At 38.3% G+C, this 17,952-nt stretch overlaps 1 protein-coding gene across 3 annotated transcripts in view; it reads left to right on the top strand.

Moving 5' to 3' along the window:
- tpte (transmembrane phosphatase with tensin homology) overlaps positions 1–12,706 on the top strand; it is a 92,698-nt gene extending 79,992 nt beyond the window's left edge. For all 3 annotated transcript variants that reach the window (XM_039745841.1, XM_039745842.1, XM_039745843.1), the window contains 3 exons: positions 2,108–2,203; positions 3,713–3,783; positions 11,467–12,706. In XM_039745841.1, coding sequence (XP_039601775.1) covers positions 2,108–2,203; positions 3,713–3,783; positions 11,467–11,569 — 270 coding nt within the window. In that variant the 3' untranslated portion in view covers positions 11,570–12,706. The remainder of the gene's footprint in view (positions 1–2,107; positions 2,204–3,712; positions 3,784–11,466) is intronic.
- Positions 12,707–17,952: the final 5,246 nt, after the last annotated feature.

Here is a 17,952-nt window from a genome sequence, read left to right as displayed (position 1 = left end):
TACCTATGTGATTCTTCCTTCACTCTCGTACGTAACCTTATGTTCCTCCCTCTTCTTAAAATATGTATTCACCACAGCCATATCCATCCTTTTGGCAAAATCCACTATCCTACCTTCTTCATTCCTCTCCTTGACACCATACCTACCCATCATCTCCTCATCTTCTCTGTTCCCTTCACCAGCATGCCCATTGAAATCTGCTCCAATCACCACTTTCTGTTCCTTGGGTACACTGTTCATCGCTTCATCCAACTCACTCCAAAAATCTTCTTTCTCATTCATTGCACACCCAACTTGAGGTGCATATGCACTAACAACATTCATCATCACATCTCCAATTTCCAGCTTCATATTCATTACTCTGCATGACACTCTTTTCACCTCCAAAACACTCTTGACATACTGTTCCTTCAGAATAACCCCTACTCCATTTCTCCTCCTATCCACACCATGATAGAACAATTTGAATCCACCTCCAATCCACCTGGCCTTTCTCCCCTTCCATTTAGTCTCTTGCACGCACAATATATCAACCCTCCTTCTCTCCATCATATCTGCTAACTCTTTCCCCTTACCAGTCATACTGCCAACATTCAAAGTTCCTACTCTCAGTTCCACTCTCTTTATGTTCCTCTTCTCCTCCTGCCTCCGGACACGTCTTCCCCGCCTTCTTCTCCTTCTTTTTCTTCTTTGGCAAACAGTAGCCCAATTTCCACCAGCACCCTGTTGACTAACAGTACTGGTGGCGGTCGTTGTTAACCCGCAGCTCGAACAATCCGTTGTCTTTAAAACCATTAAATGTCAGCTTCATTGTGGTTTGTAAGATGAAAAAAGGATTGTAAGATTTTCTTTACCTACCCAAATTTTCATAAAACAGTTGTTCATAATGTGGGGTAATCCTGTATAGTTAGCCTCTGAGATGCATCAGATTTCTTTGTTGTATTTATTTGATTTTGTACTTTATTTACTCCCTTGTATTAAGTTATCCATTTGGTATAAACCATTTATTTTTGTATAGCCACCTTGATTTCTTTCTAAAAGAGCACCCTCTTGTGTTCATTAAGTATATAGATGTACAGTAGATCGGGCATTCATTGGGAGCATGAGGAGGTCAATGGACTGAAAATATAAAAGAGAGAAAACAACACTATATACTCACATTATTATAGTTTTTTTTGTACAGCTCTCTTCCCTGAGCACAAGGTTTGAGTAATTGGACATGCTGTATACAACAATGAAGTGCTAACAATAAATTATTTAGCCATATCACAGTCACATACAGTATATGCTGTAAACACGTAGTAAAACATAGCAGTCATAGTGATTGACATAAACAAATCTTGACAATATACTGGAAGTCTGTTAATACTGTAATTTAGATATAGCCAGTTGACGAAAGAATAAAGTAAAACTGAATATAGCATTGCTGGCTTAAACAGACAAACCTGCAGTTCTGATGATTAAGGCTAACCGGCTGTTATCTGTGTAGTGGGAATTGTACAATATCATAAGTACATGCTGGGTAGTATAATAGGCAGAGTAATCCTTTTTATTATTGAATTTCAGCTCTTATTACCTTACAATCTAGCAGCGCTGGCAGTTGGTTTGATGAATACAATATTTAAAAAATAAAATACAAGCTTTCTTTTGGAAGTGGGGAAATCTTTTATAAATGTTTTAATGAAATACTACTAGCACATACAATAAATATCGTATAAAATCATGTCACTGTAATTTTTTGTTCTGTGTTTAAATGTTTGGCTTCAGAACAATGTTGAATCTTTCAGGTCCCAAAAGTTTAACTATTCCCCGTATTGTTTTGTTATTTGGAAGAATTATTCCAAGGTGATACAGCCCCCCAAATACAAATGTATGCAATTCACCTGGCTCAGTGTCTTCTATACTAAAAATATACATTTCTATAGAAGGTAAACGAGCATTGAAAAAACAATGACGCATTTTATTGTTATTGAGTCTGCTTTTCTACAAAATGGTTGTAGGGAGTGTGTTGTTATAATTGTGACCTATATATAACAATGGAAAATTTGACACTTTTGGAGTTTGCAATGGTGATTTTTATTAACATGTTAATGTTCTGTTTTTACAGCTGTTTTTTGATGCTGGAGGTAATGTGGCCGTAATTACCTTACAGGAGAGCCCTGTGCTTTCTGGAGATGTCAAAGTTGTGTTTGAGTCCAGTGCAGTATGTATTTTCTTTTCTTTGATTTACTTCTATCCTTGTATTACTTTCAATCAACAACTGTACTTGTATGTGGCAGCAAATCATTTGATGGTGAGACAGACTCTGCTCTAACAATGTTTACTCAATTTGCTTCTATTACACTGATATGTACTGCAATATGTGAATAAGGAAATTCCCCTTCCAGAATAATGTTGTAATTGTTTGGGGAGTTTAAGTCTTTCTCATCACTCTTATCACACTATATGAACTTGTTGTTAATAATATCTTTGCTTGTTACCAATTTGATTTTAAGACAGAGTTTAATAGCCTTTAATATTTCTATCTAAATTTGTAAAAGATGACAAAGGTATTGGTTTGCATTTTGAAGCTTTGCAATTATCCCATTAGTATCTGGCAAAGATGATAGTTTGAGCACACTTCTTTTAAAGTGTACTGAGAAGCAAAGTATCTTCAGAGACAAAAAATAACACTTGTGTTCAAATATGTTGATTATTTTTAATATATAAAGATATTCCGTGCAAACCAAGACTCAGCACTGTATAATGTGGTTTTAAAACCAATCATATGCTTATGTGTATTCTTCACAGATAAATAGGGGAGCCAGTCCAATCCAGGAAAGTGAGAGGACTGCCCGATTTAGCAGAATTGTCTTTTAGAATGAAAGAATCTTACCAAAGACTGTGGATGGATCCTCCTGAGATTTGTATTCCTTCCCTCCAGAGTGCTTAAGCTAGCCTCTCAGGCAGAGTTTTGTGTACTTCATTGGATGATAGTGAACAGCCATCTCTCTAGCTCATGGTCCTGTACTTCCCTGTAGCAATGTGACCAGTAAAGACAATCCTCTCGCCTCCCCTGTGACCTCCCTGTGTAGGACTGGTCACCCCGTGTATCTGGTCCAACTGTTGGGCTATTTCTGGAATGACACACCTAATAGGCTTTAATGCATTTATAGTTCTCAATGGAGCTAACCATAACATCTGAAAAACATAAAAATATGCAATAACCAAAATGTACTAGACTGCTTGTTACACCACATATAGCTGATTATTTTTTATTAACCTAAGAATCTGTATTTTTAAATTATCAAACAACAGGATGGTTATTTTATTTTACTTTACTCAAAGCCTGCTTCAGTCATTAATTCTACACTATTATACTCATGACATGCTGTGTATGAAATAAAAGTGAAGACATAATATGATTAATCTTTTGTTTAAAATGGCATTGAAACAAATCTGCAAATGCTACTATTGTGTTATTTTATTAATAACTTTAGATGTTTATTTATTTTCCTGCATAAATTATATTTACCAAAACTAAAACAGCACTGTAAAATACTAGAAGACTTTTGATTTTGAGCAAAACATTCCAGTGGATTTTGCTTTCTGGAGATTAGGGGATTGTATTTGAGCTTCAAATGCAACAGAAACAAGATAATAAAAACACATAAAATCACAACCTTAATTATCAAAACAATATCAGTATTTTTTTTGTTTTGTTTTGAAATAGGGGCTTCCAAAAGGGTATGAAGACTGTCCATTCTATTTCTGGTTCAATACTTCTTTTGTTGAAAATAACAGGTGCGTATTTTTCATAATATCCAATACCCCCACACCCTAAAAGCTGGGAAATCCTTATTTTTCCATTTTGTTAGTCATTTTATATTAAGTGAAGCTAACTAGAACTGAAGTTTTTTTTTCAACTCTTAAGGTGGAAACACCAATCTTGGCAGCATACGACAATGTCTGGATTCTTCAAATTTTATTTTTTAATAACATTTAATTCATAAAGTGCCATTAGAATTAAATTTAACCTGGCCTCAGAAATATAAAATATAAAAACATTTGTATGTCTTTTTGCTTTTCACAATGTCTCTATATTATGGAAATATTTTAGTGGTATTTTGTTGGGTTGATGATACAAATCAAAACCAGAGCGCAAGTGTCCTGCCACCAGGAACTCATATAATGAATAATACAGTGGTATCAAAAGGTATTCAGACCACTATTTTCACATTGTTAAGTTGCAGCCTTGTGCTAAAATCATTTAAAGTCATATTTTCTTCCACATTAAGCAACACTAGAATGATAAGGTGATTTATTTTTTTTAGAAATGTTTGCAAATTTATTCAAAATAAAAAAATATATATATAACATTGAATGTTTAGGCCCTATGCTATAACACTTGAAATCTGGCTGAGATGCATCCCATTCTATTGGTCATCATTGAGATGTTTCTACTCTTTGTTTGGAGACCACCTGTGCTCAGTTCCAGTGATTGGACACGATTAGGAAAGGCACACACCTGGACATAGAAGGTCCCACACTGGCATTACCTGCATAACCTAGAGATAGGAATGTGTCCAGACACACAGATCTGGGGAAGGCTGCAGAAAGTCTTACAGCTTTGAAGGGTCCCAAGAACACAACTGATTTCATAATTCTTAAATGTGTGAAAACTGGAGCAACCATTACCAACCACTTGGCAATTGGGAAAGAAGAGCCTTGGTATGAGAGGTGACAAAAAACCTGATTGTCAATCAAGCTGAGCTCAAGAGAACCTGTGTAAAGATGGAAGAATCTTCCAGAAGGACAACCTCTACTGCAACACTCCTCCAATTTGGGCTTTATGATAGAATGGCCAGATGGAGGCCTCTCCTCAGTAAAAGACACATGGAAACTCACTTGGAGCATGAAAAAGGCACTTAAAGGACTCTCGGACTGTGAGAAACAAGATTCTTTGGTCTGATAAAAGCAATCAATCAATCAATCAACATTTATTTATATAGCATATATTCACACAAAAAATGTAGCTCAAAGTGCTTTACAAAATGAATAGAAAAATAGAAGACACAATAAAAAATAAACATAAGTCAACATTAATTAACATAGAATAAGTAAGGTCCGATGGCCAGGGTGGACAGAAAAACAAAAAAAAAACTCCAAAGCTGGAGAAAAAAATAAAATCTGTAGGGGTTCCAGACCAAGAGACCGCCCAGTCCCCTCTGGGCAATCTACCTAACATAAGTCAAAAAATCCTCTTTGTATTTAGGGTTTTCATGGAAGGACCTGATGATGATGGTCACGTAGACTTCTGGCTTTCAGTCCATCAATGTTGGTGCATCATGATGCTTTGAGTAGGTGGAGGTGGCACAGGCTGCCACCACAAAGAAACCGGAAAAAGAAACAGAAGAGAGAGTAGGGGTCAGTATGGATTCCCATCATATCTGAAGGACATCAGGCACTGCTCCTCACCTATGCAATACCATTCCAATGGCAATGTGTTGTGGGGTTGTCTTTGAGCAGCAGGGACTGGGAGATGAAGCTGGGTTGAGTACAGAGATATCCTTAATGAAAACCTGCTCCAGGCACTCTGGGTTAAAGATTCGCCATCCAACTGAATAATTACCCTAAGCACAAAGCAAAGATGGCACAGAAGTGGCTTACGGACAACTCTGGCTGCGTGACTCAAGGACATTACCAGAGTCAAGGGATGAACCCAATCATACACTTGTGAAAATAGCTGCCCATTGATGATCTCCTTTCAGCCAGGTGGTCGAAATTTGTTGTTTCAAAACTAAGAAGACTCCATGCTGGAATTGCTGCCAGTGATGCTCCATTAAATACTAAGTAATGGCTCTGAGTACTTGCGTCAATGTGATATATATTAATTTTTATTTTTAATAAATACTAAATTTTCAAAAAGCTTTGTTATTCTGAGGTATAGAGTATTGTTTCATGTGGGGAAAAAATGAATTTAAATGATTTTAGCTTAAGGCTGCAACATAATGACTGTAGAAAGTGAAAGGATCTGAATACTCTCTGAATCCATTGTAGGTGCTACAGTTGGCACATTTCTGCTGTCACTGACATAACTGCCAGTTTTACAAAGTCAAGGCTGGTGATGTCATCATGCATCTGTAAAATATCTATATTTGCAACTAGGGTGATTGGTTTTTATACATACATACATACATATACTGTATTCTCCAAGATATTTAAGCAGGGAGCTGGACTCTATTTCAATATCATAAGGAACAATGCAGGAATCAGCCATCGATGGGGTACCATTTCAAGCTTACAGTCACCAGTTTTGAATTGCCAGTTAGCTTAACAGATGTCTTTTGTGGATGTGGGAGGAAAATTCACACAGGCACAAGGAGAACATGCAAAGTCAGGCATGAGATTTGAATCCAGGATACTGAATCAACGAGGAAACCCCTTTACATGAAAACATACTAGGCAAGATTTTGTTTGAATGTTTCCAAGACATTATTTGTGACATAGTTCAGAGATGTTGTCATTTTGTAGTACTTAATCTAGTGTTTCAGTATGTTGTACCCGTTGACCTTGCTGTCAGTGTGCATGCTGCCATAGAGTTGTAAACATGGCCGATTGTCCATCAATAGGTAGCAATGTAAGAAATGTAAAGTATTCTGTAACTTCTCCAGGCAGAAGAAGGTTAAACAGCTGAAATTCACAACCATCGATGTGCTCAGTATACAGATAACTCAGTGCACTGTGAAATGTTAAAGAATAAAGAGGCAGGCAACTTGGGCTAAACAGAGAAGGAAGATCTTCAGAGGGTGTTGTGGCTGCAAAACATGATCATCCTTCAAAACAATGAGTGCCTTTAGAAAGTATTCATATTCTTCACTTTTGTCACACTTTGCTATGTTGCAAACTTATGCACAGATTTTTTTTTTCTCTCATTAACCTTCCTGTCATTAACCCTGAGCATTTGTCAGACTCAGAATTCTGTGTATTGATATACACAGAATTGAGATATTGAGCATTAAGCCCAAATGGTATTCTGCTGCCATCTTACAGATTAAAAAACATCACACTGCAAATAAAATCATGAATTTATCTATGAATACTGTCACTCAGTGTTAACTCATTAATATTTATGAGTGGGCTGGAGCGTTCAACAAAAAAATACGATGGCGTATAAAAGAAAACTTGTAAAGCCAGATTCAGAACAAATTGAAGCGGAACCATTAGCTGAATAAAGGTGATAGTGATGACAGTGTGACTTGGTCATCAGATGTTGACACAAATAATGAAACCAATGCATACGGTACTGTACAACTGAACTGCCATGATATGCCGGCTGAATTCAGTCCCGTGAAGGTTCATCTTGGTGCAAGTAGCTTCATGGCAAAAAAAAAAAAGGGAAAATGATTGCGATCAATTGGACGGACAAGAAAATCGTTAGCCCATCAGCACTGTTCATATTGCAGCACCTGTCAATGTTTGTTTCAAGGAAAATGTGGAAGTCACTAAGACTTGTGCTGTGGCAGCCTACAATAACGCGAAGTGTGTCATTAATCGTGTGGATCAGGCACTGACATTCTGCCCTCAATTACTCCAACAACAGAAGAAATATTATGAGAAAAGTGTGCAAAGAAGCACAATTGTACTCTCCTAATTACAACATTGGGCTGTATGTTGGTGTCTTGTTCAAAATATAACATACAGAAGATGAGTACTAAACCTGCATCAGTACAGCAGTGGACACTAGGCATACCCTTCCTGCTCTATTTATGTTGATGGTTAAGTATTTACACGTTTCTGTTAAACATAATAACATTTAATGTTGTTTGCTCTGAGGGTAAACATAACACTAAGGAGGTTAAGCAACACTTAATAGCCGCGAGTGACAAAACGAAACCAGGATTTTACGACTATGACAATACTTAGCTTTGGCAGCAGTTATGGCCAGGAGACTTCTTGGGTTTGAGCAACAAGCTTTACATTTGGATTTTGGGATTTTCCACCATTCTTCTCTGAAGATTCTCTCTGGCTTTGTCAGGCTGATATGAAGCCATCAGTGGACAACTATTTTCAGCATTTTAGCATAAGTCTGCAACATAACAAAATGTGAAGAAGCAAAGGAGTTTGAATACTTTCTGAATGCACTGTACAATTCAGCCTCGGGACCTTCCAGTTTTAATCTGTTTGGACCACACTCCCAAATGGCTGTGGTAAGAGGTCATCCGTTTTAAAAGGTGAAAGAAGTGGCACACAACAGGCTTCATGTTTACCTGAAAAAGAGCTTTCTGAAGGCATTTTGAAGTTTATACTGTGGGGTGTAATGTGTCTCCAAAAAAACATTCTTTAAAAAGTCTGGAAACTTTTGGAAGGGCTTATGCAGATTAAATTTCTGTGTCCCTGCTTTCCCTATAGGATGGCACAGTGTTCAGGTTGTTAGCACTGGGTTCAAATCCTGCACCCAGGGTGTTGTACTGTATATGCAGGGTCTCAACATTAGACTCATGTCTGTGTAGATGTTTCTCAAATATGCGCTTTTCTTTTTTTTTGTTATTTGCAAATTGAAAATCTGCCTTTTGTGAGTGTTATTGGGTCTTGAAATTGACTGATGTTGAGGTATACACAGTACAGTGGAACCTCGGGTCGTGACCCAAAGTAATTTCCCCCATAGGATTGTATGTAAATACAATGAATCCGTTCCAGACCATACAAGCTGTATGTAAATATATATATTTTTTTAAAGATTTTTAAGCACAAAAATAGTTCATTATACCATAGAATGCACAGTGTAATAGTAAACTAAATGAATAAACATTGAATTACACTGAGAAAATCTGGAACAGAGAAATCTAACATTGCAAGAGTTCACACTATAGCCTTACGAACTGCTCTCTGTAAACACTTTTTTAATGAGTTTTAAGCACAGGAACATTTGAAAAATCCATAATTTATACAAAAACTAACCATAAACAAACAAGAAAGCTAACCTTGCATAAGTCGAGTTCTGGCATGAAGGAAGGGAGGAGGAACTGGGTGGAGAGGAGATTACAGTTTTGAGGTAAAGTCTGTGAAGATGCGGGTTTGCTGTATGCTCCCATCTCGCTTCCAGGAGCCCTTAAACCCGTCACCATTGGTAATGTTACTGATGAGCATGACAGTTAGGTACTACAGCGGAGCAAAAAGTTATTAAAATCAACAAAACCACAATCAAAAACAAAGTCCAAATTAAATAAAGTGCAGTGCTTTCAGAATCCTTCAATAAATAAATGATCCAATAAAAACAGAAGTGAAGTGGAGGTTAAAATCCAATATAAAAAAGTCTTTATTAAATACAACAAGATTAAAACAATGCTCGAAGCAGTCTCTTTAAAAACAAGCCTGGTGCATTCTTTAACTGCCCTCTCGGCCTTACTGCCATCTTGCACTCTCTCTCTGTCTTGCTTACTCGCTGCACAGGCAATGCACAGAGAGAGACTGAACACGTGCGGAAATCATACGAACTGGAAGGGAAACTGGCTTGTTCGTCACCCAAGTGTGTGGTTGTGAACAGATGCAAAAGTTTGGTGAACATTTTGGTTGTAACCCAATTTGTACGTGGCCTGAGACGTTCGTGACCCGAGGTTCCACTGTACTGACTTTTCCGTTCCACTCCTGCCATAGTTTCATCCTACTCCTGACAAAATTCCATCCTGTTTCCAACCTGCTTTCTTCCATTTATGCACAAGGTTCCATTTCACTCCGCAACACATTTCTGGTTTCCCCTTTAATAGGTACTTGAATTGTGTGCACAGCCTAAGTGGATTCTTAAAACAAAAGAATCTGCAAGGTGGGAAAAAACATCACACAGAAGCAAGTACATCTGTTTATAACTGTTTTTTTTTTTTTTTTTACAATACAATCAGAGTTCATCTATTAATATCCTTTTCAGAAAATAACTGATGAATTGATATAGGGTGACCAGATGCCCTTTTTTGTCCTGTTTTTGAGACCTAAACCATTGGTCTGGCAGGTATTTATAACATCACTAAAATTGTCCAGGATCTTGTCTTGATTGTTGCTTAGACCGTGTAAACAAACAGCAGACTTTCAGATTTTGTCTTGTCCATGTACTACACATACTGTATATGTTTTGAAAGTGCAGCATAGACTTTGTTTAAAGATAAGCACACATGGCAGTTTGACTCGGGTGACAGAGCCGACAGAGGGAGTACTGGGCAGAGCCACCATACTATTCATTACCATTTATAAGTTCAAAACATGCCCATAAAGCAAAAATGTACATCTGCACAAAAGTAAAAAAAAAAAAATAATAATATGAATGAATAGACATAACCAGTAGAAACCCAAAATGTGCGACCAGGAGAGCTGGCATGTGCGACTTCACATTCTCTCTGAATAAACGGATCATTTTTAAAATCAATGGGGACTAATCCTAGGTTATAATCCACATAGTGGTCTTCATTTCTAATTTCGATGTTAAGACATAACTTCATTAAAAAAAGAATAATAATTTAGAATAATATGTCGTTGTGAGGCGGCACAGTGGCGCAGTGGTAGCGCTGCTGCCTCGCAGTAAGGAGACCTGGGTTTGCTTCCCAGTCCTCCCTGCAGATATCTAGGCTGGTGCCTCACCCAAGGTTGGATCCTGCCTTATTCCCAAAGCTGCCAAGTTTGGCACAGGCTTCCCATGACCCTGAATGGGTTAAGTAGATTTGAGAATATGTTATGCTTTTCGAATATAATGTAATTTTTCCATAATATTTTGGAAACAGTTAAATATTATTAACCTTTTTTTTTTTTATATACGGAGTAGAGCAATGTAACAGTTTGGTAAGTGGAGCGGTCAGTGTTCTGTGTAGTAGGCACTGGTGTTTTGCAGTTACATGACAAGCTCTTTCAAGTTAGCAAGTTCTTCCAATTTGGCCCAAAGCTTGACCCTTTGATAAATCTCAAAGACCGTTCACTTTTGATGGGTGCGTTTGATTAACTGGTATGCATAGAAGTCAGTTTTGCCATTTTTGCTGCCAAATGTGTTCCGAGCTCCACATTTCCAATAATAAAATAAAACATTATGGTATGAGTGAGTAGCTGGACCACACTGCTGTAGACACAGTAGGTAACCATGAATATGGACGTGGTCTTCAAATTCTCCTAGCTGGAAACGGTACACTTGAGAGAGAAAAATGAAACATGAAGGGGTATTTGAAATTTTGAAGAACTGCTTTTACTTCTGGTTTTTTTTTTTCAAACTTTTTCTTTAATACATATTGTGTTATCATGTTGTAATGTACAAATAATATTTTTATTGTAATAAAATGACATATCCAGTCTTATTTTTTCCACTTTGTAATGAGTCTAAATAGCTTTTTTGTGTCTTTTTTATAATACAAAAAAAAAAATCACTGACTGTCAATTGTACAAGCAATCATTATTTTTAATAAGAATATTCACTTTAAAGATGTCACCGTGTATATCTCATTCCTCCTCCAGGCTTTATTTATCCAGAGAAGAACTGGATAATCCTCACAAAGCTAAGACTGGGAATGTTTTCAAGGAAGACTTTGCAGTTGAATTAATTTTTCTCGACCCCTAACTCAACTTGATATATTAATATAAAATAATATATTAATAGCCACAACAGCTGAAGAAGTTGTGCAGGCTCTTTTCTCAATAAACATCTCTTTGTGAACTGTTGAACAAGCACGGATTCTGGTTTTGGATCCTAAGCAGTATGGTTTGGACTGGAACAACTTGAGCTGTACATTTGCAGAGTTGCTTTCAAATCAGCTGTCAAGGAGCACACATTTGCTATTGGAAGTCACCTTGACAGAGGATTTTCTAATATTTTCATACGCTCCAGGCCAAATGAAACAGCTGAACGTGCTTCAACCAAGTCTGATTAGCAGTATGGCGGGTTTGGGCAGTTTCCATACCTGAAGATCATTTTTTTTTTCTTATCCAAATTTTACCAGAAAGTTTGTTTATTGGAAAAATGCAGTGACTTTTTTTTGCCCATGATGGCTAAAGAAATGAAACTATTTGTATGTTTTTCCTGTCATTGTTCAAAACTGTCTAATTTTGTAAGTCTGAGTTCAGCTTTTGAAATTGTTTAAAATCATGTAGAAATCTTTAGGAAAGATAAATCTGATTTCTACCACTTTCTCAATGTAGTTTAAGAAATGTCATTTCTTTATTAATATAAAATATTTCTTGTACTTATATTTCTGGGTCATCCTTATGAAAAATGTTAAATATTTCCTTATCAAGTACACTGAGAAGAAACAAACTTTAGACCACAATTACTAAGCACACTTAATCTAGCTGTTTTATATATCTATATCTATTTCTTTACATATTGTACCCACTAGCCAGCACTCTTGGCTATTGCCAAACCCAAAACAGGACCAGAGAGGCCAAAGAAGTATGAAAAGGGAGATCCTATTACAAAATAGACATACTAGGGAAGGGAAACAATAAGAACTCAACAATAGCACAAATGTAGGGGGGAAGAAACAAACCTGACAGTCCCTTAATGGCCTACCCGTGCAGATTCGTTCCCTGACTACCACGTGGGGTCATTGAGATGCCTTAACCCACTTTAAGCCACAGACACTCCTTTAGTGTGCATCCTGTATATTTTTCACCATCTCTGGCTTCTGGCGGCACGGTGGCGCAGTGGTAGCGATGCTGCCTCGCAGTTAGGAGGCCCGGGTTTGCTTCCCGGGTCCTCCCTGCGTGGAGTTTGCATGTTCTCCCCGTGTCTGCGTGGGTTTCCTCCGGGCGCTCCGGTTTCCTCCCACAATCCAAAGACATGCAAGTTAGGTGGACTGGCGATTCTAAATTGGCCCTAGTGTGTGCTTGGTGTGTTTGTGTGTGTCCTGCGGTGGGTTGGCACCCTGCCCAGGATTGGTTCCTGCCTTGTGCCCTGTGTTGGCTGGGATTGGCTCCAGCAGACCCCCATGACCCTGTGTTCGGATTCAGCGGGTTGGAAAATGGATGGATGGATCTCTGGCTTCCATTCTTCTGACACCTTTAACGCAACTTCAACCCTAACGGCCATTTGGTCAGGCATTCCTTTAAAACTCCAGACAGTAAGCACTTTTGAGGATGTTTCCAGCCCCTTTGGAGTGACTAGCAGGCCAGGGCCATTGTGTTTTTGTTAGGTCAGAGCTCCATCCAAAGACGCCCGCTGTCAGTCCAGCCCGAGAGACACTTGTCCATAATCCGTAGCATTTGACTTGAAATGGTCACACAATCAATCAGCTCATATTTCTTTTAGGAATTTCCTGTCTTTGTTACATTCTGTAGGTTTTACATGCTGTTTGTAACCAGTACATTTCTTACTCAGATTGGTGCACTTAACAATAAAAAAGCAAAATATTGATTCATTGTATGATTGCAGAGCATAGAAAAGTAGCAGAGCCTACAGAATGTACAAAGATGTGCAATATGTAGTGCCAAGAGCATCTATGAAAAGATACCGTATGTGCTACTGCTGTGTCTGTCATTTGATTTTAATAAAAAAAAAAAACACTTATAAAGCACTCATGACCAACATTAGGGATTATCAATATTCATAGAAGTAACGCTAAATGCTTTTTGTTATTGTATTATTAGCAGTGACCAGAACTGAATCTTGAGAATATTACGTTTTAAAAATAGAGAACTACAAAAACTGAAAGTCATTTACGTAAGTGTGATAAGAAATATTATAGTTTATCCAAGGAACAAAAAGAATGAATTTACAAATACCATAAGTAACTCAAAACGTGTCCATTTTAAAAGTTTAAATATTTTTAAAAAATAACAACTGTGGTATAATAAGAAAAAGATGTAAATATTATTAAAGAAGAACTGTGCTACTTGCTTGGACTTTTTCTTGCTGCAAGTATAAAACCCGGGCGGCATGGTGGCACAGTGGGTAGCGCTGCTGCCTCATAGTAAGGAGACCCGGGTTCGCTTGTTCTCCCCATGTCTGCGTGGGTTTCCTCTCACAGTCCAAAGACATGCAGGTGAGGTGCATTGGCGATCCTAAATTGCCCTGCCGTGGGCTGGCGCCCTGCCCGGGGTTTGTCTCCTGCCTTGCACCCTGTGCTGGCAGGGATTGGCTCCAGCAGACCCCCCGTGACCCTGTAGTTAAGATATAGCGGGTTGGATAATGGATGGATGGAAGTATAAAACCCAGACCTCCAGTGGCAGACCCCCTTCTGTGTCTGCTCAACCTTGTGATGTCATTCAGGGGTCAATGGCTAGAGGTGAATTAAAAAGGCGATTTTGAAAATATGCTGTTTAATGGGTCCACAGGACTAAAACATCTGTTTAGTGGATGTAAAGGCAAAGTATAAACACGTGTGGCTTCATTTCTGCGCCAGCGTACAACTTCAATAACAAAGCACAGCTTATCAGTTGTACAGTACATTGTTGTAGTGAAATTGTCCTTAAAATGAATGAATCTGCATGTGCATTTGACCAAATACGACCTAAAAGCGCCGTCATGTAAACTAAATATAATGTTAAATATACGGTGATTTCTTCCGTGAGTCAATGTCACAATTTAATTCAGGTCCCTGGCATTGTCTCACATGTGTATTTAATGTGCATGACATGGTGTTTTAGATCCTCCTAATTATCTTGTCTAATATCCAGCGTTGTAGCAGTCAGCTGACTGTGCTGGATGTCTGATTGACACCCAGATCGATGGAGCACTGCATTCGACACGTTTTGGGAAGATCTGAGAACGCAAGTAGAGACTTTCAGATGAGAGACTAAATGCCAGCTCCATGCACTCATCTTGTGTTCGTTTGTAGACTGCAGGGAGAGCGCGTGATACTGAGAAGGATGTTAGGAGATTCCAGCCGTTCTACATGACGGGGAACAGCATGAGAGTAGCGACCCTTAACTATGTGGGATGTTAGGTTTCCTGAGTTACGGGGGGTGATTTTTTATTTTTTAAGTAAATGTGCCCATTGTTGGGCTTAACTGCTATGTGGTGTGTGTCTTAGTCTTTCCATCCTGCATTTTCATTGATAGTACATTTAGATATTGGCTGGTTAAACACAGATATAATAACAGTAGTTTTAAGGAGATTTCCGCCATTGTACAAAAGAACTCGTCAGCTGTCTTGTTTATTGAGAGTTGTTCATTTATGACATTAGTGAAATGCAGCTACACTTATTTATACTCTACAAGTTTTAGCCCATCGTTGGACCCAATGAACGGCACATTTTCAAGATAACCCTGTGCCAACACACCCCCAGCCTCAGGCCCTGAATGACATGATGGGGTCCTCTGACCGCAGCAGCCACAGAGGTACCAGCCGCCGGAGGTCTGCAGCTAGACGCTTCTCATAAAAACAGTAAATCCACTTTTATTGAGATTAAAGATAAAATGGAAGCATTTCACCATATAATATATTAAAATTATGACTATATAATACAATAAAAAAAAAATAAATTAGAGAAGACTTCTTGGTGCTCAACATTATACACATCCAGTTAGAAACTTAAATGACCTTTTATTAAATTATATTCACTACAGTATAATAAAACTGGACTTACAGTAATCCCACTGAGATTTACTATACTTAGTATCGAGACATTAAATGTAATTCGTCTCGGCAGAGAACGTTCAAACTTCAATTGGAATTCACTCTAAAGTTAGACACTGTGCCAATTGGCACAGCCGGCGCGTTCACTCCTGTTACTGTAATGTACAGTAAAGTGTGAACAATAACTCTGACTCTGAACTGGCAGGTGCAATCACGTGGAGCACGAGGAATCTGCGATCTGTTTGGAATCATCTTGTTGATGTGTGAAATATCAGGACTAACGTGCTTAATTTGCCATTTGTACCCAAATAATGAAACATTGGGTTTAGAATGGAGGCCTAGACTCGATCACCCAATTGACAGCACGGCAAAGAGCAGAGCGAAATCTCAGAGGACAGAAAGTGGTGCCTGTTGTAGATGTGTAGCCAGCACTATTGGCTTTAATGGCGGTTCTCTACTTCCTGTATATATTTCATGTAGTGTTACAGGGGCATTAGGACTACATTAGTTTGTAGTTAAAACACACAAGCATAGTCGTCATATAATGATATCCATAAAAATAGGATAACAATTCGGGACCAAACATAAGGCCTAAAAGCACGATTATAACAAAGTCTTTCTGAACTTGATTACTGTATGGGATTTGTTTTGTTACTCATCTGTAAATATTTCAATAAAATTCTTATATAGTTTGTGTATGTTGTGTTTTTATTTACTAATGAAAATCAGAAAACGTCATACAATATAGTAGACCCACACTGCCATGCTGGGGTATTTCTGAACCTGCAGGACTATAAGCAGCAGCTGCTGGCGCTGTGCATTTGTGCTGTTATTGTATTTGTATTTGTAGTGGTTTATGTTTTATATTTGTTTGTATTGTTGTATCTTTTAAATATAATTTGTAGACAACATAAAAAATAGAATTTCAAGTGGCTTAATCAGGTGGAGGCAAAGTACAGATTAGAGAGAATCCACCACATGTGACGCACCTCAGGGGTCTGCTGCCAACTGTTACTAATGTCCTGTATGTTAATGACATTCGTTAGAGTCGGGGATCATTTTGGTAACTTCTGGTGATTTTTAGATGACACTAAAATTTGACAGATAGTTCATGCAGTGAAACCAGCAAAAAATGAACACGTTTCTAAAACCTGTTATTATTGAGGGGAGTCACAAACTAGTTGGACTGAATCGCTGGGCATGTGGGACTTGACAGAAGTGCGCCGTCGACTGCCACCGATTTGATTAATAACAGAAATGAAGGCTACAGCTGAGTGTTGCTGGAAAGGCTGTGTAATGTGACATGGCCCCTAGTGTGTCTAGTGATGTGCCCTGTCCCCTTAAGACAGAGGTTCACGGATGGAGCCACCGTGACATCATGACAGACAGTCTATATTTTGCTGCCAGGGTTAGTCAAGTCCTCGAGACAGAGAGTTGTTTGTGGAGGTTCACCATTTGTGAGTACTTTTCTATTTTTTTTCCTGCTCCATGTCTTATGGATTCTGACTTCTCGATTTTGGCTTTGTTTTCTTCTGCATTGAATTTTGAATGTTGTGTTGTAAGAGGATGGGCCAGGAGATAAATGAGGGTCAAAACCAAGCAAACCAGAAGATTTAGACAAAAATGGAATCCTGACACACCACATGAAAATAAAGAGACCAGAAATACGATACTGAACTTTGTTAGCTTTTGAGCTTGTGGGAGATCCACAAACTCATACCTGGACACAAACTCCATCCCCTTTGACCCCTGATGTCACTTTGTTTGTGACCTCTGGTGAAGTCGCCAGCAACCGGATAGCAACCAGTAAACAACACCACACAAAATGGGGGGCACCTGTGAAAAATGAAATGGGCGTATAGGAGAACACCAGTAAATACATAAATACACTAAAACAACCTCAAATGGAAAAACTTGTGTCAGGAATGGCTACAATGACCTTAAAAAACGCGTATAGTTAAATAAATCCTGTGAAGAATGAAAAACAGCTCAATAATGACATACACACAATATGTTTGTGTGTTGTTATTTGCTTTGTAATACAGTAAATCTTCACTATTAAGAGCCATTATTAATGTGTGCTCCTCAAGATTATTGGGATTGTTTTGTTGTCTTTTTATATCTGTGGACACGGCCGCCTACTTCATTTGAGGGAAATCCCATTTTGGATGCTAGGCCTCAGCAAGCCAGGGCTTAGATTTTGGGAGGCTTGGCCTCAGTTTGGGTGTTTTCAGTGGCAGGTAACCAGAACAAATGATGGATGCTGCATTCCCGTGCTATCGAACAGTAAGTACCCTCATTCTAGTTATTACATACTGTTTTCTTTATTGATTACTTCATATGTCGGAGTTATTTTAATAAAGCTTCTTTTGCAGTCTGCTCTGCGCATACGGAGCCCTCCAGTGCGACTTAAGATGTATCTGATTCTT

This window comes from Polypterus senegalus, chromosome 2 (assembly GCF_016835505.1).
Source record: "Polypterus senegalus isolate Bchr_013 chromosome 2, ASM1683550v1, whole genome shotgun sequence".
Taxonomy (NCBI): Eukaryota; Metazoa; Chordata; class Cladistia; order Polypteriformes; family Polypteridae; genus Polypterus; species Polypterus senegalus.
Note: the sequence above shows the minus strand (reverse complement) of the source record. Positions and strands in the feature narration are given on the sequence as shown.